This window comes from Ostrinia nubilalis, chromosome 10 (genome assembly GCF_963855985.1).
Source record: "Ostrinia nubilalis chromosome 10, ilOstNubi1.1, whole genome shotgun sequence".
NCBI classification, from domain to species: Eukaryota; Metazoa; Arthropoda; class Insecta; order Lepidoptera; family Crambidae; genus Ostrinia; species Ostrinia nubilalis.
In genome coordinates, this window is record NC_087097.1 from 5336169 (window position 1) to 5350901 (window position 14733).

General features: G+C 43.6%; 1 protein-coding gene across 1 annotated transcript in view; it reads left to right on the plus strand.

The window, feature by feature from the left end:
* The first annotated feature begins 248 nt into the window (after window positions 1-248).
* LOC135075373 (PAN2-PAN3 deadenylation complex catalytic subunit PAN2) overlaps window positions 249-14733 on the plus strand; it is a 30422-nt gene continuing 15937 nt past the window's right edge. Inside the window, exons 1-22 of the mRNA XM_063969818.1 lie at window positions 249-449; window positions 1127-1287; window positions 1739-1908; window positions 2276-2396; window positions 2978-3177; window positions 3780-4008; window positions 4577-4716; window positions 5056-5208; window positions 5288-5384; window positions 5606-5701; window positions 6182-6301; window positions 6537-6618; window positions 7016-7173; window positions 8453-8735; window positions 9285-9430; window positions 10008-10198; window positions 10737-10830; window positions 11592-11644; window positions 11705-11798; window positions 12155-12279; window positions 12817-12869; window positions 13059-13203. Of these exons, the coding sequence (XP_063825888.1) occupies window positions 398-449; window positions 1127-1287; window positions 1739-1908; window positions 2276-2396; window positions 2978-3177; window positions 3780-4008; window positions 4577-4716; window positions 5056-5208; window positions 5288-5384; window positions 5606-5701; window positions 6182-6301; window positions 6537-6618; window positions 7016-7173; window positions 8453-8735; window positions 9285-9430; window positions 10008-10198; window positions 10737-10830; window positions 11592-11644; window positions 11705-11798; window positions 12155-12279; window positions 12817-12869; window positions 13059-13203 (2963 nt within the window). The 5' untranslated portion in view covers window positions 249-397. The remainder of the gene's footprint in view (window positions 450-1126; window positions 1288-1738; window positions 1909-2275; window positions 2397-2977; window positions 3178-3779; window positions 4009-4576; window positions 4717-5055; window positions 5209-5287; window positions 5385-5605; window positions 5702-6181; window positions 6302-6536; window positions 6619-7015; window positions 7174-8452; window positions 8736-9284; window positions 9431-10007; window positions 10199-10736; window positions 10831-11591; window positions 11645-11704; window positions 11799-12154; window positions 12280-12816; window positions 12870-13058; window positions 13204-14733) is intronic.

Below are 14733 nucleotides of genomic sequence, written 5' to 3' on the forward strand. Positions count from 1 at the left end.
TAGCTTTGCCTCAGGAATAACGGCATTAACGTTAACAACTAGGTATAACGTTGATTTTTATTAACGATTCAATACCGCTAGACTGTGATGTCACTGCTAGCTAAGCCAACCAATGTGTGCGCGTCGACGTCAGCAATTTGACAAAAGTATTTGCCAATCACTGTCTTTTCTAAAACTGCTGTCCTTAATCTGATTGGCTGATGAAATGTCAAAACGTGTTAACAAATATGAAGAATACAGTTAGACAGGGGTCATTAAAAATCGAGCGAGCTTGGTCAAAGTCGTATATTTTTTGTTTATTATCAATTAATTATTGTTTTAAGTAGTGTTTACTGATAATCAATGTAATCAGGACATTGTAAATGGTGTGAAAAGTGAAATCCATCGTCATTTTATTATGGAGTTTCATTATTCCGATCTTTGTCTACCGACTGACCATCTTCTGACTGGTATGTAAACATTTACGAATAAAAATCGATATTCTTACGATATTTGGTTCAGCGTTCCTCATAGAGAATTATTATAAAAATAGGCAACTTTATGCATGGTCGCATTTAGTTTTTTGTCGGTCTCCAAGACCCAGCAAATGGTATGAAGCAAAATGATATTGTCTTGCTATGGTAAATGTCTTTACATAGATATTTATAAACAATTATAACCTTAGTTGATCAAAATAAGGACGATTATGTAAGAAATATTGTTGATTGCAGCTGATATAATATTTATCTTCTTTTCCCACTTACTTTCTGAAGATTTACACTAAGAGTTCAATTGGGTCTATTTATTTAATTAACTTTAATACTCCTTTAGCAAAACCTATTATGCAAAATGTATGATGTTGGGATCATCATTCCTTTTAAATTTGTTTTTATCAATAGTAAAATCTATTATGCAAAATGTATGATGTTAGGATCATAATTTTTTTAAATATGTCCAGTTCTAAGGAATGATCTGCTATGCCAATTTAATTGGTATTTTTTTACCAGATGTCTTCTGTATTTTTTTTAAATTTATGTATGCTAAGATATGTAATTTTCGGCAGCCTTACCCACTAGTGGATACTCTCCCAAAATAAAAATTATGTTATAACTATCATGGTAAAACTGGTTATGTTTGTCTGTCTTAGATCCGTATGCAGCAGAGTTCACCCCTCAGTATATGATTCCCAACCACAATGCGGAGTATGAGGTACGGAGCAGTGTCCTAGTGGACGGAGGAGACAGATTCGGAGTCTCCGCAGTGGTATTCGACAAGTTCGAAGAGTTAATATGGATGGGAAATCAAGGTGTAAGTAGTTGGTACTGTATAGTACTTTGCTTTGCTAATTATTACTTTTAAATGCACTATTATTAACTTCAGAGGAAATTCTAAAGTCAGTAAATCTTAGTTTCAAGATTTCATGTGAGTTTTTCCTGTTGAATCATTTTATCCTACTATATTATGTTATTGAGATCTCTCAATAAACATCAAATAGTGTAGAAATAAGGATTTATTTCATGTTCCTGTTTACAAGAAAGAAATGTGCCATTGAACTCAAATATGTAAATTTTGTGTATGAATAACAAAGAAAGATTTGTATAGCTCTGCACAGGGGTTTATAAATAATGCATTATTTTTACAACTACCTACAAAGTGAAAATTTATCATTCAATATTCCATTATTCATTAAAGTAGTTGTTTACTGACAACAATCACTGAAACAGATTTTTTTTAACAATTTAAATATTTCTTTATGTAGGGTCATGTGACATCATATTACGGACCAAGCATGCAAAAATACACATCATTCCAAGTACATGAGTCAGAGGAAGTAAGGGACATAATCACAGTTGAACAAGGCATCTACTCTTTGACCAAGACCGCTCTACGTCACCAAATTAGAAGAGGCATCCCTAAAAATACCTATAGGTAAGAATTGAAAATAAAATTATGTATTTCTTATGTTTAAATTATTGTTTTACTAGCTTTTGCTCGCGGCTACGCCTGTGTGAAATTCAGTTTGTAACTGATTCTATTCTGATGTAATGTAATGTCTGTTGAATAAACAAAATAATAGGGCGACAGCATCGCTACTAACGCGCGTCAGTCGCATTTGCAACGCAATACAGAAGTGATGCCAACACACTACTAACACGCTACAGCAGCGGGACTGCATCGCTACAAAAAGATATTAGGCACCAAAGCACGACACTTCGTCACGTTCACGTTACTTCGTCTATGTCGTAGAATCTTCTAGATATCTGTTTTAAAAGTATTATCGCAATTTCACTTTCAGGTCAGACAACATGACAGACATGCAATGTCTTTACCAAGTAAGCACTACAAAACTCTTGATGGGAGGACACCAAGATAAACTGCTCGAGTTGGATCTCACTAAAATGAAGGACACAGTCATTGTAAGTATAGTTACAATATAAAGTTTGATGGTGTTTTGATCATCATCCATAAATGGGATTTGATTTAGAAATTATTTTTGTGTTGTCATTAAGGGCCATATTTCTGCAAAACTTCAATCCATTGGGACCTCTTGTAACATGACACACTCGATTCAGCCAAATGACGTCCACTGCTGGACAAAGGCCTCCCCCAAGGATTTCCACAACAACCGGTCCTGCGCCGCCCGCATCGAGTTACCTCCCGCGACCTTGCATAGTGCCCTATGAAAAAAAATTGTAACCAATGAAAGACTTGAGATGAAAATCTCACAGAACTTTTATATCTATATCTATAATAAAAGCGAAAGGTCACTGATTGACTGACTCACTCATGACGAAATCTCAGAAAGTACTAGTGCTATGAGTGTCAAATTTTGCATGGGGGTTCCTTTTACAACGTAGGTGCTCACTAAGACGTGATTTTGCAAAATTCAACTCCTAAAGGGCTAAAACGGGATCCACGCGTACGAAGTCGTGGGCGGCCGCTAGTCATAACATTTGATAACATAATAGTTTTAAGTTTCTTTACTATTCTTTTCCAGCCTATCCAAGAAGAAGGTTGCGCCGTACTCCGTAGCGGTGGTGGATCTCTTGTAGCCTGCGGAAGCGCTGACGGAATGGTGGCCCTTCGCGACATAAGGACGCCTAAAGCGGCCGAGCATACGTTTAGAGCTCACACGGCTTGCCTCTCAGACCTGGACATGCAAGGTGACCTGTTGATCACTTGTGGATTCACACAGTCGTGAGTATTTGAGGGATGCAATATGGTTATATAATGTTTGAAAGACTTCGTGGGTTTGAGTGAATTATGATTTTTTCTGATTCTAGATGTTATCATAATACAGGTGAATTTTTTGAGCTTATCTCTTTTTTGCTGTGCGTAATAAATTCCCAGAATAAAATTAAAACCAAAACGCGTGAAGATACGGTAGTGTTTTCAACGACAAATATTTCTATTAGTGCTTTTGAAAAGCCTACTTGCATGAATAAAATGAGATTTATTCAGAAGACAAACGCCTGTATTCACCAACGATGCTTGCTTAAGTGAGCAAATCGAACGCACATCGTTGAATAGAGCTCTGTGATTGGTTCGTTTGTCATCCTGTGCGTCCACGCGCACTGTGAGACCTCATAGTAATGTTTGTGAATACGGGCGTGAGGCTCACTATTTTATCGTTTCTCAGACATGAAATAATTAATGTACAGCATAATATTATAATTATAAACAGTCCAATCAGAAATAAACACTGTACAGCATAATAATATTATTTGTAAACAGTCCAATCAGATATGTTTATTGGTACCTCTCTTTTGCTTGATCCTCATTTGACCCTTTGTATTCAGATCGGGTGGCGCGGTAGCGGAGCCATACGTTGTAGTGTGGGACGTCCGCTGCCTTCGCGGTATGAACGCAGCGGGCGGGGGGGCGTGGTCTCTCCAGACCCGCTCCCCTCCCCTCTTGCTTCACTTCCTACCCGCGTTCTCGGGCAGAGCGGTCGCGTTGTCGGCCGATGGTCACGTGGCATTACTGCATTTGAATGCGCCTGACACTGAGAACCAGTCAGTATTCCAGGTGAGATTGTACTTTAGTCTTTTCCATTGCAGGAGTACAAACCTATCTAATTTAATAGAAGTAAATGTAGAATTTGGCCTTAACTCCCCATCCTGTCCAGAGGGGTAGGGTTAGGCAACTGTTGCAATTTGCCGGCGCCATAGGCAACATTGACGTTACCAACAAAGATACATGACCCAAATAGATATTTGGCCTAGACTTCCTGCACTCTGCTGCTAGGTAGGGTTGATGTTCGCATATTTTTGTCCATTAGTCGCTGTTTATGACTTCCATAAGAAGAGCAAGGATGGTCATAATCTACTCTGTCAAAGCTACACATTGCTACTTTGGGCTAGCAACAAAGGTACAAGAACACGGCCCTCTCTAGTTTACCAAAAGCAGATGAATGTTTGGCCTAAACTCTTTTTTCTCTTCCTCGCCAGATGCCTTAGTTAGGGAGACCAGATGCTACATGGGAAGAGAAAATTTCTAGTATTTTGACAGATTAAAAGCCCAATGCATATGGAATCTCATAATATTTATTAAGATTCTAATTAAAGTGTTTTTAGCAGTAAATTCTTGTTTCCAGGTGGACACACACAGTTCGGTATGTAGCGTGATGGACGTGTCTTCCACCAGCCAAGCGCTCGCGTTCGGGGACCAGGCTGGCCATCTCCATCTGTTCTCGCCGCAGCACAACCACGAGCCCGTGTTCAATAACTTTTCAAGGTAATAATTTATTTTAGCTAAAGCATCCCCCTTTTGTATGGCTTTTGCAGATTAAATTTATCGAAGAACACGTGAGTAAAGTATTGGAAGTCCGATACGAAACACTATAGCTGCATTAGGTGACATTTTTCAACATCATCATCATTCATTAAGTCTCCACTAGCCCTTATTAGTAGTTAGTACAGCAGTAGGAGGATGGCCCTCACTAATTTATCAGAAGCAAATGGAGGATTTGGTCTACATTCCACACTATTATTTCGCATATTTCTTCTTAGACATCAACGTAAAATAGGTTCAGACTTTAGAGTTTACTAAATGTATTTTTTTTGTGTCTTTCAGAGCAACAGAATTCGCAGACCAAGTAGTAGGCTTGCCGTTCGCCAACTTTAACGACACAAATTTCCAATATTCGTCAGTTCCACTGCCGCAACTCTCGTGTGGCCCAAAATGGTTTAACGTACTCCCCGAAGAATTCTTCAAGAGGAATTTCAGGTCAGAAATTTTTATATCATACCAACAAAAATCATCCAGAACTCATGTGGTTTAAGTTGAAGAATCATTAATTTTGTAGGAGACCAAAGCCAGTGGATGCAGAAGTGCTCAAAACAATGAAAATGCAAGGACCTATAGGATATGCACCAAACCCTAAGACTTTTAAAAGGAATCAGGTATAAAATAAATTAAGAACTAACTTGTACTGTGCTTCTAGATAAAGGAACAGTTTCATTGCACCTTTTGTCCTTGGTAATATTGGTTTCTTTTGCCTTTTGGCACTTTAAACTATTTTGTCTATGGTTTGGGCAAGTTACATTTTAACTTTATTGCAGCATGCATTGACTGCTAAATTGTTATGTTACCACAATAATATATTTTTGTATTACATTTTTAGATGCCGTACGTAGAAGATAATTTTGAAGATTTGAACGCAGCGAAACTAAACGAAAGTAAATACAGCCCACAACCAATTCCCAAGCATTATCAAAAGGTGAGCCACTTATTTATTGTAAGCACTTTTTATGCCCGTATTCACATTATACATAACTATGAAGTCTCACAGTGCGTGTGGACGCACAGGGTGACACACGAACCAATCACAGAGCTCTATTCAGCGCTGTGCGTTCGATTTGCTGCTTAACTTAAGCAAGCATCGTTTGTGAATACAGGCGGTAGAGTACTAAAGTATTATAGTAGTGGAGAACTTGAGAGAGTTGATCTCCACTTTGGGACATCAAACTGGTGATGAAGTGACGCAAAAAAAAAATGGTACAGTCAGCGTTAAATAGTTCGTGACACCCAAAGTGGCCAAAAGTTGACAACACAACAAAAATGTGTTGCGATCTTTTTGACTACTTTGGGTGTCAAATTATTTGACGCTGGTTTAAATAACTTATCACGCTTTTGTTACAAAATATTGATAACTAATCTACAATTTGCAAGTCTCACCATCTCTATTTATTATTTTCAGGTTGAGTTACGATACAATAAACACGGACCTAATGATATTGACTTGGAAAATTGTAACAAAACGGGCTTTCCAGGGATCGAAGCTACATTACCAAATTCGTATTGTAATTCAATGCTTCAGGTAAATATCCTCAATCTCATTTACAAAGAAAAATAAACACATAAGTACCTACCCTCTTTTTTTACAAAAACGAAATTAATTTTTATTTTGTCTTTTTCTATCACAGTGCTGTGGAAATGGTACGGAAAGATAATACTAACACCCGATACAGTTGATTTTATTAAGTAATTAAAAAAAATAATTAAAACTAGCATTTATCTTTAGTGAATAAAAGTGAGCTTTTTTAAAATTGCAGGTCCTTTACTACACACCCCCAGTCAAGTCTACACTATTAGCTCACACATGTGCTAAAGAATTTTGCCTTAGCTGTGAATTAGGTATGTTTATTGCCTTCTAAAACACTTCAGATTTAAGTTCGTAAAAAATCCGCATGCCATACGATCGCGGTCGGGTTTTAACATTTAGAAATCGATTTATTCGATCTAACATGCGCTTTGTAATTTTTTTTATGAAATAATCTTTTCGAACACTAAATAATTTCCTTTTCATATATTCTGAGACAACCGAAATGATAGATTGCATTACACGAAGGCACGAATGAAAAATAACGAACGAATGATTTCAAACTAGCATTCACTCATTCAAATCATTCATTCAACTTTACTGCAGCGACATACCATCATCATCTTATAAGATTTCGATAGTCTTTTGTTTCGCCTCTCCTTTACAGAGATCCTCTATTACGTTTAAAGTTCAAAATCCTATCTTGTCCAGGGTTCTTATTCCGAATGCTGGATACGTCTGGCGGCGCAGCGTGCCAAGCGAATAACTTCCTTCGGGCGTTCCGAACGGTGCCTGAGGCTGCGGCGTTGGGTCTCATACTGCCAGACCGCGGGCCGGCGCCTCGGGCTGACCTGATAGCGCTTATACAGGTATATGTCTTGATCATTGGTGGTTAAAAAAATATAACGTACTAGTGGCCGCCCGCGACTTCGTATGCGTGGATCCCGTTTTACCCCCTTCATCTATCTTACGCGGTTTAGATTTTTTCATACAAATTTTCTTTCCCGCTAACTCCCGTTCCCGTGGGAATTGTGCAATATCCTGTTGTAACTAAGCTTTAAGTTTACTAAGGTACCTGCATGCCAAATTTCAAGCGTCTAACTTAAGCGGTTTAGATTTTTCATACAAAAGGATTTTCCCGCTAATTCCCGTTCCTGTGGGAATTTCGGGAATTCCTTTCTTAGTGCACCTCTACGGTACCTAAGCTACGTCCCTTCTAAATGGCAATGCCAGATTTTGTATGGAAGGTGGCGTCTTTTTTTTTTCGCGCGGCCATCGACCAAACTTTGTTTTTTGATTTCAAAATAGTGTAATAAACCAAACTTACTATGACATGTATACCTCTAAACTCAGTCTGAACTGAGTTACGAGCGTTAGAAGTTTGATGATTTACATACTAGATTAGCTTTTTGCGCGCAAGTTTTGTAAGAAATTGCAACAAAATATTCCGCTATTTTTTTTTTTGCGCTGATTCTACTCCACACTGATGTCTGGAGCCTTTAATGGATGGTATTGTTTGTTTACACATACAGTGTCACTATTTTGTTGCAATTTCATACAAAACTTGCGTGCAAAAAGCAAATCTAGTATGTAAAATCATCAAACTTCTAATGCTCGTAACTCAGTTCAGACTGAGTTTAGAGGTATACATGTCGTAGTAAGTTTGGTTTATTACACTATTTTGTAATCAAAAAACAAGGTTTGGTCGGTGGCCGCGCGAAAAAAAAAAGACGCCAATTTCCGGCATTGTCTTTTCAAGAGCCTACGTTTAGCCGTTTAGGCTGTACGTTGATATGTCAGTCAGTCAGTCAGTCAGTCAGTTTCTCCTTTTATATATTTAGATTTTCTAGGGTTAGTAAGTCGTCGTCCCGATGAGCCACTTTGAACGTCCATGGCAAATAACTAAGTGGTATTAAAACTAATTTGTAACTAACTAACGTTAAACAAACGTTTGTTGCGAGTCAGGAAGTTAACATTTTTCGCAGTTTTTGTATCAAAATAACATTCTGCTTGACACTGGTGACTTACTGTCGAAGATTTCAAATCAAATAAAATCGTTGACGTAATCGTCAGAAACTACACGTGTGTTGAGAAAACTTCACTTATTACTATCCTCAGTCAATAATTTCATTATTGCACCTTTTCCAGAGCTGGAACCGCTTCATCCTCCACCAGATCCACTACGAAATACTAGAAACGCGAAAGAAAGAGAAGGAGCTAGCGATACTAACGCAAAACAGTAGTCCGCCGAAAGCGCGGGTTGCCAACGCGAAGCAACCGAGAAGTTTGGCAACGCCGCACATGAATGGACAATATACTGCAGAGGAGTATCAGTACACGGAGTTAGAGTTCCTAGGACCGTCTACGGAGTTTGAACCGGAGGAGTTTGGGAGGGAATTGAGGGAAGATGGGTGGCAAGCTAGAGAAGAGGGTAAGTGTTTTTTTTTACAAGTTTTGACCATGTTTCTTTTCGGAAACCAATGTAGAAATTGGCCTACACTATTGTTATGACCTCAGTTGTTACAACCCATACATTGTAAGGAAATACAGTTAAGATACTAGTAAACTTATAGCCCACGTAACATGAAAATGAAAATATTTATTGACAGAATCAAACAATACAATAAATAAAAGACAGACCTCCACACAAGAATAATAATACTCATAAGTTCTTTTATAATTTTTTATGCAGCAATATTTGGGCTTCCAGATTTTTTAGGTATGTTTAGATGATGTATAAGTTTACCTTAGTATAGAATCAATAAAATTTATTTATATTTATTGTGTAGAATGTAGCCCTATACACAATAGTTATAACGCTTGAATGACTTTCGATGTTGAGACCATCAGCCGTCAATAAAGAATGACGAATTTACTCAATGTATTCTCTACTTTATTTGAGTTAGTTTTGGTTTAGATTGCCGTAGTGACCATTTCTTTGAATTTAAAAAACAACCGTATAGACATGGCCTGTTTCTAGGGGCAGTTGAGACAGAACCAGTAACGAATTGTGAGAACCATGAGCTTCCAAACAATCGTCACGTGGAACGTGAGGAGTCTGAGATATCGCACTTGTTCGCCATTGGACGCAACCAGTTGAACAGGTGTCTGAAGTGTAACAAAGAGGTAAGATTGTTTATATTTACAAGAAGTTATATTATGTTCGATTCTGTCATTCATGTCACCATAATTAATGTGGGTATAAGAAATAAAAAATCTGTGATAACGACAGTGAAATACGGCCCGAAATCCGAATATCATAAGCACAGGTGCGATTTTATCAACTCTACTTCACATATTAATTTGTGTTAAAATAGTTATCAATCATGGGTCACCCATCAAGAGTTTATGAATCAGGCATAATATCATGCCTACGATATTGGCATCACTACATTACCTGCATCTAACATAGTATCATAGTCTGTGATAAATACGACGCTCTTAGTACACTTGTCATGAGACGCGACGAAACTTATAGGTGCATTCGTCACACTGCGAAGTAGTAGTAAGTACTTGCCGAATGTTTGTCTCGAAGCGCTGGTAGAGAAAAAAAGAATGAGACATGTATAGGCTCCTTAAGAGCTTTTGACGATTTATAAGTACTAATTTAATTAGTCTAAACAAATAAAGATAATTTTGATTTTGAGTAACGAACCTTCATTATCTGTGTACGCAGTCCTAATAAATCCACACCGTATTACAGGAAGAACGCGAATCAGTAGTGTTAGCGTGCGCGCTTCAATACCCAACGGGCGCGCCGCGCGAAGGTGGCGACACTCGCGGCGGCTTCGTGGAACTAGTGCGGGCGTCACTTGCAGCACGACGTAGCACGCCGGCCTGGTGCGAACACTGTTCGCGATTCACGCCTACCACGCAGCGAGGACGCATCGTGAGGTGAGTTAATGGCTAATATCATCATAATATATCGTCATTTAGTCTCCACTGCAGGAACAAGACCCTCTCCAGTCCTAATCAAATGGTACAAGGAAGATTAAGCACTGCGCGCGATTTACGCCTACGATGCTCCGCAGCGTGGACGCATCGTGAATTGAGCTGACTTTGTTAGGTCATTCAACTTTAGATGGCGCGAGGGTAGCGACACGCGCGGTGGCTTTGTGGAACTAGTGCGGGCGTCATTCGCAGCAAGACGTAGCACGCCGGCCTGGTGCGAGCACTGTTCGCGATTCACGCCTACCACGCAGCGAGGACGCATCGTGAGGTGAGCTAGAGGCTTTAGAGGCTTATGCCAGCGTGTTATCATAATCAGCCACGCGTAGGGACTTCGTGGAACTAGTGCGGGCGTCGTATGCCGGCATGGTGCGAGCACTGTTCACGCTTCACGCCTACCACGCAGCGAGGACGCATCGTGAGGTGAGCTAGAGGCTTTAGAGGCTTATGCCAGCGTGTTATCATAATCAGCCAAGCGTAGGAGGGACTTCGTGGAACTAGTGCGGGCGTCGTACGCCGGCCTGGTGCGAGCACTGTTCGCGGTTCACGCCTACCACGCAGCGAGGACGCATCGTGAGGTGAGCTAGTGGCTAGTGTCATCATCACCAGGTCACTTTAGTCTCCACTGCAGGAACAAAACTCTCCAGCCCACTGGAGTTACAAAGAAGATAAGCACTGCGCGCGATTTACGCCTACGATGTCACGAAGCGCGGACGCATCGTGAGGTAAGCTGACATTGTTAGGTCATTCAACTTTCGATGGCGTGAAGGTGGCGACACGTGGCGGCTTCGTGGAACTAGTGCGGGCGTCACTTGCAGCACGCCGGCCTGGTGCGAGCACTGTTCGCGATTCACGCCTACCACGCAGCGAGGACGCATCGTGAGGTAAGTGGTCTTATAGGTTAATGCAGGAACAAAACCTCTCTAATCCACCAGAGGCAAATGGAAAATCGTTTCACGACTACCACGTAGCGGGGACGCATCGTGAGGTGAGCTAGTAGCTAGTACCAACGTATCATCAGCCACAAGCGATGGCTTCGTGGAACTAGTGCGGGCGTCACTCGCAGCACGACGTAGCACGCCGGCCTGGTGCGAGCACTGTTCGCGGTTTACGCCTACCACGCAGCGAGGACGCATCGTGAGGTGAGCTAGTAGCTAGTACCAACGTATCATCAGCCACAAGCGATGGCTTCGTGGAAGTAGTGCGGGCGTCACTTGCGGCAAGACGTAGTACGCCAGCCTGGTGCGAGCACTGTTCGCGATTCACGCCTACCACGCAGAGAGGACGCATCGTGAGGTAAGTGGTCTTATAGGTTAATGCAACCTCTCTAATCCACCAGAGGCCAATGGAAGATCGGTTCACGCCTACCACGCAGCGAGGACGCATCGTGAGGTGAGCTAGTAGCTAGTACCAACGTATCATCAGCCACAAGCGATGGCTTCGTGGAACTAGTGCGGGCGTCACTTGCGGCAAGACGCAGTACGCCGGCCTGGTGCGAGCACTGTTCGCGGTTCACGCCTACCACGCAGCGAGGACGCATCGTGAGGTGAGTTAAAGGATAGTGCTAGTCAGTCAGTCGTGCCAACATCATTACCCATGCTCGGTGGCTTCGTGGAACTAGTGCGGGCGTCACTTGCAGCAAGACGTAGCACGCCGGCCTGGTGCGAGCACTGTTCGCGATTCACGCCTACTACGCAGAGAGGACGCATCGTGAGGTGAGTGGATGATCGTCATCATTAGGTCATTTAGTCTCCAATGCAAGAACAAAACCCTCTCCAATCCACTAGAGGTACAAATAAGATTCAGCAATGCGCGCGATTTACGCCTACGATGCTACGCAGCGTGGACGCATCGTGAGTTAAACTGACATTGTTAGGTCATTCAACTTTTGATGGCGTGAAGGTGGCGACTCGCGGCGGCTTCGTGGAACTAGTGCGGGCGTCACTCGCAGCTAGATGTAGTACACCGGCCTGGTGCGAGCACTGTTCGCAGTACACGCCTACCATGCAGCGAGGACGCATCGTGAGGTGAGCTAGTAGCTAGTACCAACGTACCATCATCATCACCCACGCTCGGTGGCTTCGTGGAACTAGTGCGGGCGTCACTCGCAGCTAGACGTAGTACGCCGGCCTGGTGCGAGCACTGTTCGCGGTTCACGCCTACCATGCAGCGAGGACGCATCGTGAGGTAAGCTAGTAGCTAGTACCAACGTATCATCAGCCACAAGTGATGGCTTCGTGGAACTAGTGCGGGCGTCACTTGCAGCAAGACGTAGTACGCCGGCCTGGTGCGAGCACTGTTCGCGGTTCACGCCTACCACGCAGCGAGGACGCACTGTGAGGTGAGCTAGTAGCTAGTACCAACGTATCATCAGCCACAAGCGATGGCTTCGTGGAACTAGTGCGGGCGTCACTTGCGGCAAGACGTAGTACGCCGGCCTGGTGCGAGCACTGTTCGCGGTTCACGCCTACCACGCAGCGAGGACGCATCGTGAGGTGAGTGGATGATGATCATCAGATCATTTAGTATCCACTACAGGAAGAATACCCTCTCCAATGCGCCAGAGCCAAATGGAAGATCCCTTCATGTTCACTACCTAGCCTGGACGCATCGGGAGGTGAGCTAGTGGTTAGTGTCATAATAATAAACATCAAGTCATTTTAGTCTCCACTGCAGGAACAAAACCCTCTCCAATCCATTAGAGATATAAGGAAGATTTAGCACTGCGCGCGATTTACGCCTACGATGCTACGCACCGTGGACGCATCGTGAGTTGAGCTGACATTGTTAGGTTATCCATCTTTAGATAACGCGCCGCGTGACGGTGGCGACACGCGCGGCGGCTTCGTGGAACTAGTGCGGGCGTCACTCGCAGCAAGACGTAGCACGCCGGCCTGGTGCGAGCACTGTTCGCGGTTCACGCCTACCACGCAGCGAGGACGCATCGTGAGGTGAGTTTTTGGGTTATTTATTTAGGCCATTATCACCAGGTCACCTTAGTCTCCACTGCAGGAACAAAACTCTCCAGCCCACTGGAGTTACAAAGAAGATTAGCACTGCGCGCGATTTACGCCTACGATGATAGGCAGCGTGGACGCATCGTGAGTTGAGCTGACATTGTTAGGTTATCCATCTTTAGATAACGCGCCGCGCGACGGTGGCGACACTCGCGGCGGCTTCGTGGAACTAGTGCGGGCGTCACTCGCAGCAAGACGCAGTACGCCGGCCTGGTGCGAGCACTGTTCGCGGTTCACGTCTACCACGCAGCGAGGACGCATCGTGAGGTGAGTGGATGATCATCATCATTAGGTCATTTAGTCTACATTGCAGGAAAAAGTTCCGCTCCAATCCACTAGAGGTACAAGGAAGACTTAGCACTGCGCGCGATTTCCGCCTGCAATGCCACAAAGCGCGGACGCATCGTGAGGTAAGCTGACATTGTTAGGTCATTGATCTTTAGATTACACGCCGCGTGAAGGTGGCGACACGCGCGGCAGCTTCGTGGAACTAGTTCGGGCGTCATTCGCAGCAAGACGTAGCACGCCGGCCTGGTGCGAGCACTGTTCGCGGTTCACGCCTACCACGCAGAGAGGACGCATCGTGAGGTAAGTGGTCTTATAGGTTAATGCAGGCAAAAGACCCTCTCCAATCCACCAGAGGCCAATGGAAGATCGGTTCACGCCTACCACGCAGCGCGGACGCATCGTGACGAGAGTTTGAGCCTAGTACCAACGTATCATCAGCCACAAGCGATGGCTTCGTGGAACTAGTACGGGCGTCACTTGCGGCAAGACGTAGCACGCCGGCCTGGTGCGAGCACTGTTCGCGATTCACGCCTACCACGCAGCGAGGACGCATCGTGAGGTGAGCTAGTAGCTAGTACCAACGTATCATCAGCCACAAGCGATGGCTTCGTGGAACTAGTGCGGGCGTCACTTGCGGCAAGACGTAGTACACCGGCCTGGTGCGAGCACTGTTCGCGATTCACGCCTACCACGCAGCGAGGACGCATCGTGAGGTGAGCTAGTAGCTAAAGCCTGGTCCATGAGCACGTAGAATCCCGTCCAATGACCCCAAGCTACCCATCCTTATCGCTCGCGCGTAATTATATTGCTGTCGCGACTGTGCGACGCGCGCCCGCAGTGAGTGTGCGAGCGCGACAGCAACATAATTACGTGTGAGCGACAAGGATGGGCAGCTTGGGGTCATTGGACGGGATTCTACGTGCTCACGGACCAGGCTTTAGTACCAACATATCATCATCTTCAGCCACAAGCGGCGGCTTCGTGGAACTAGTGCGGGCTTCACTCGCAGCACGACGTAGCACGCCGGCCTGGTGCGAGCACTGTTCGCGATTCACGCCTACCACGCAGCGAGGACGCATCGTGAGGTAAGTGGTCTTATAGGTTAATGCAGGATCAAGAACCTCTCTTATCCACCAGAGGCCAATGGAAGATCCAGGGTTGCATGATTTAAATCAA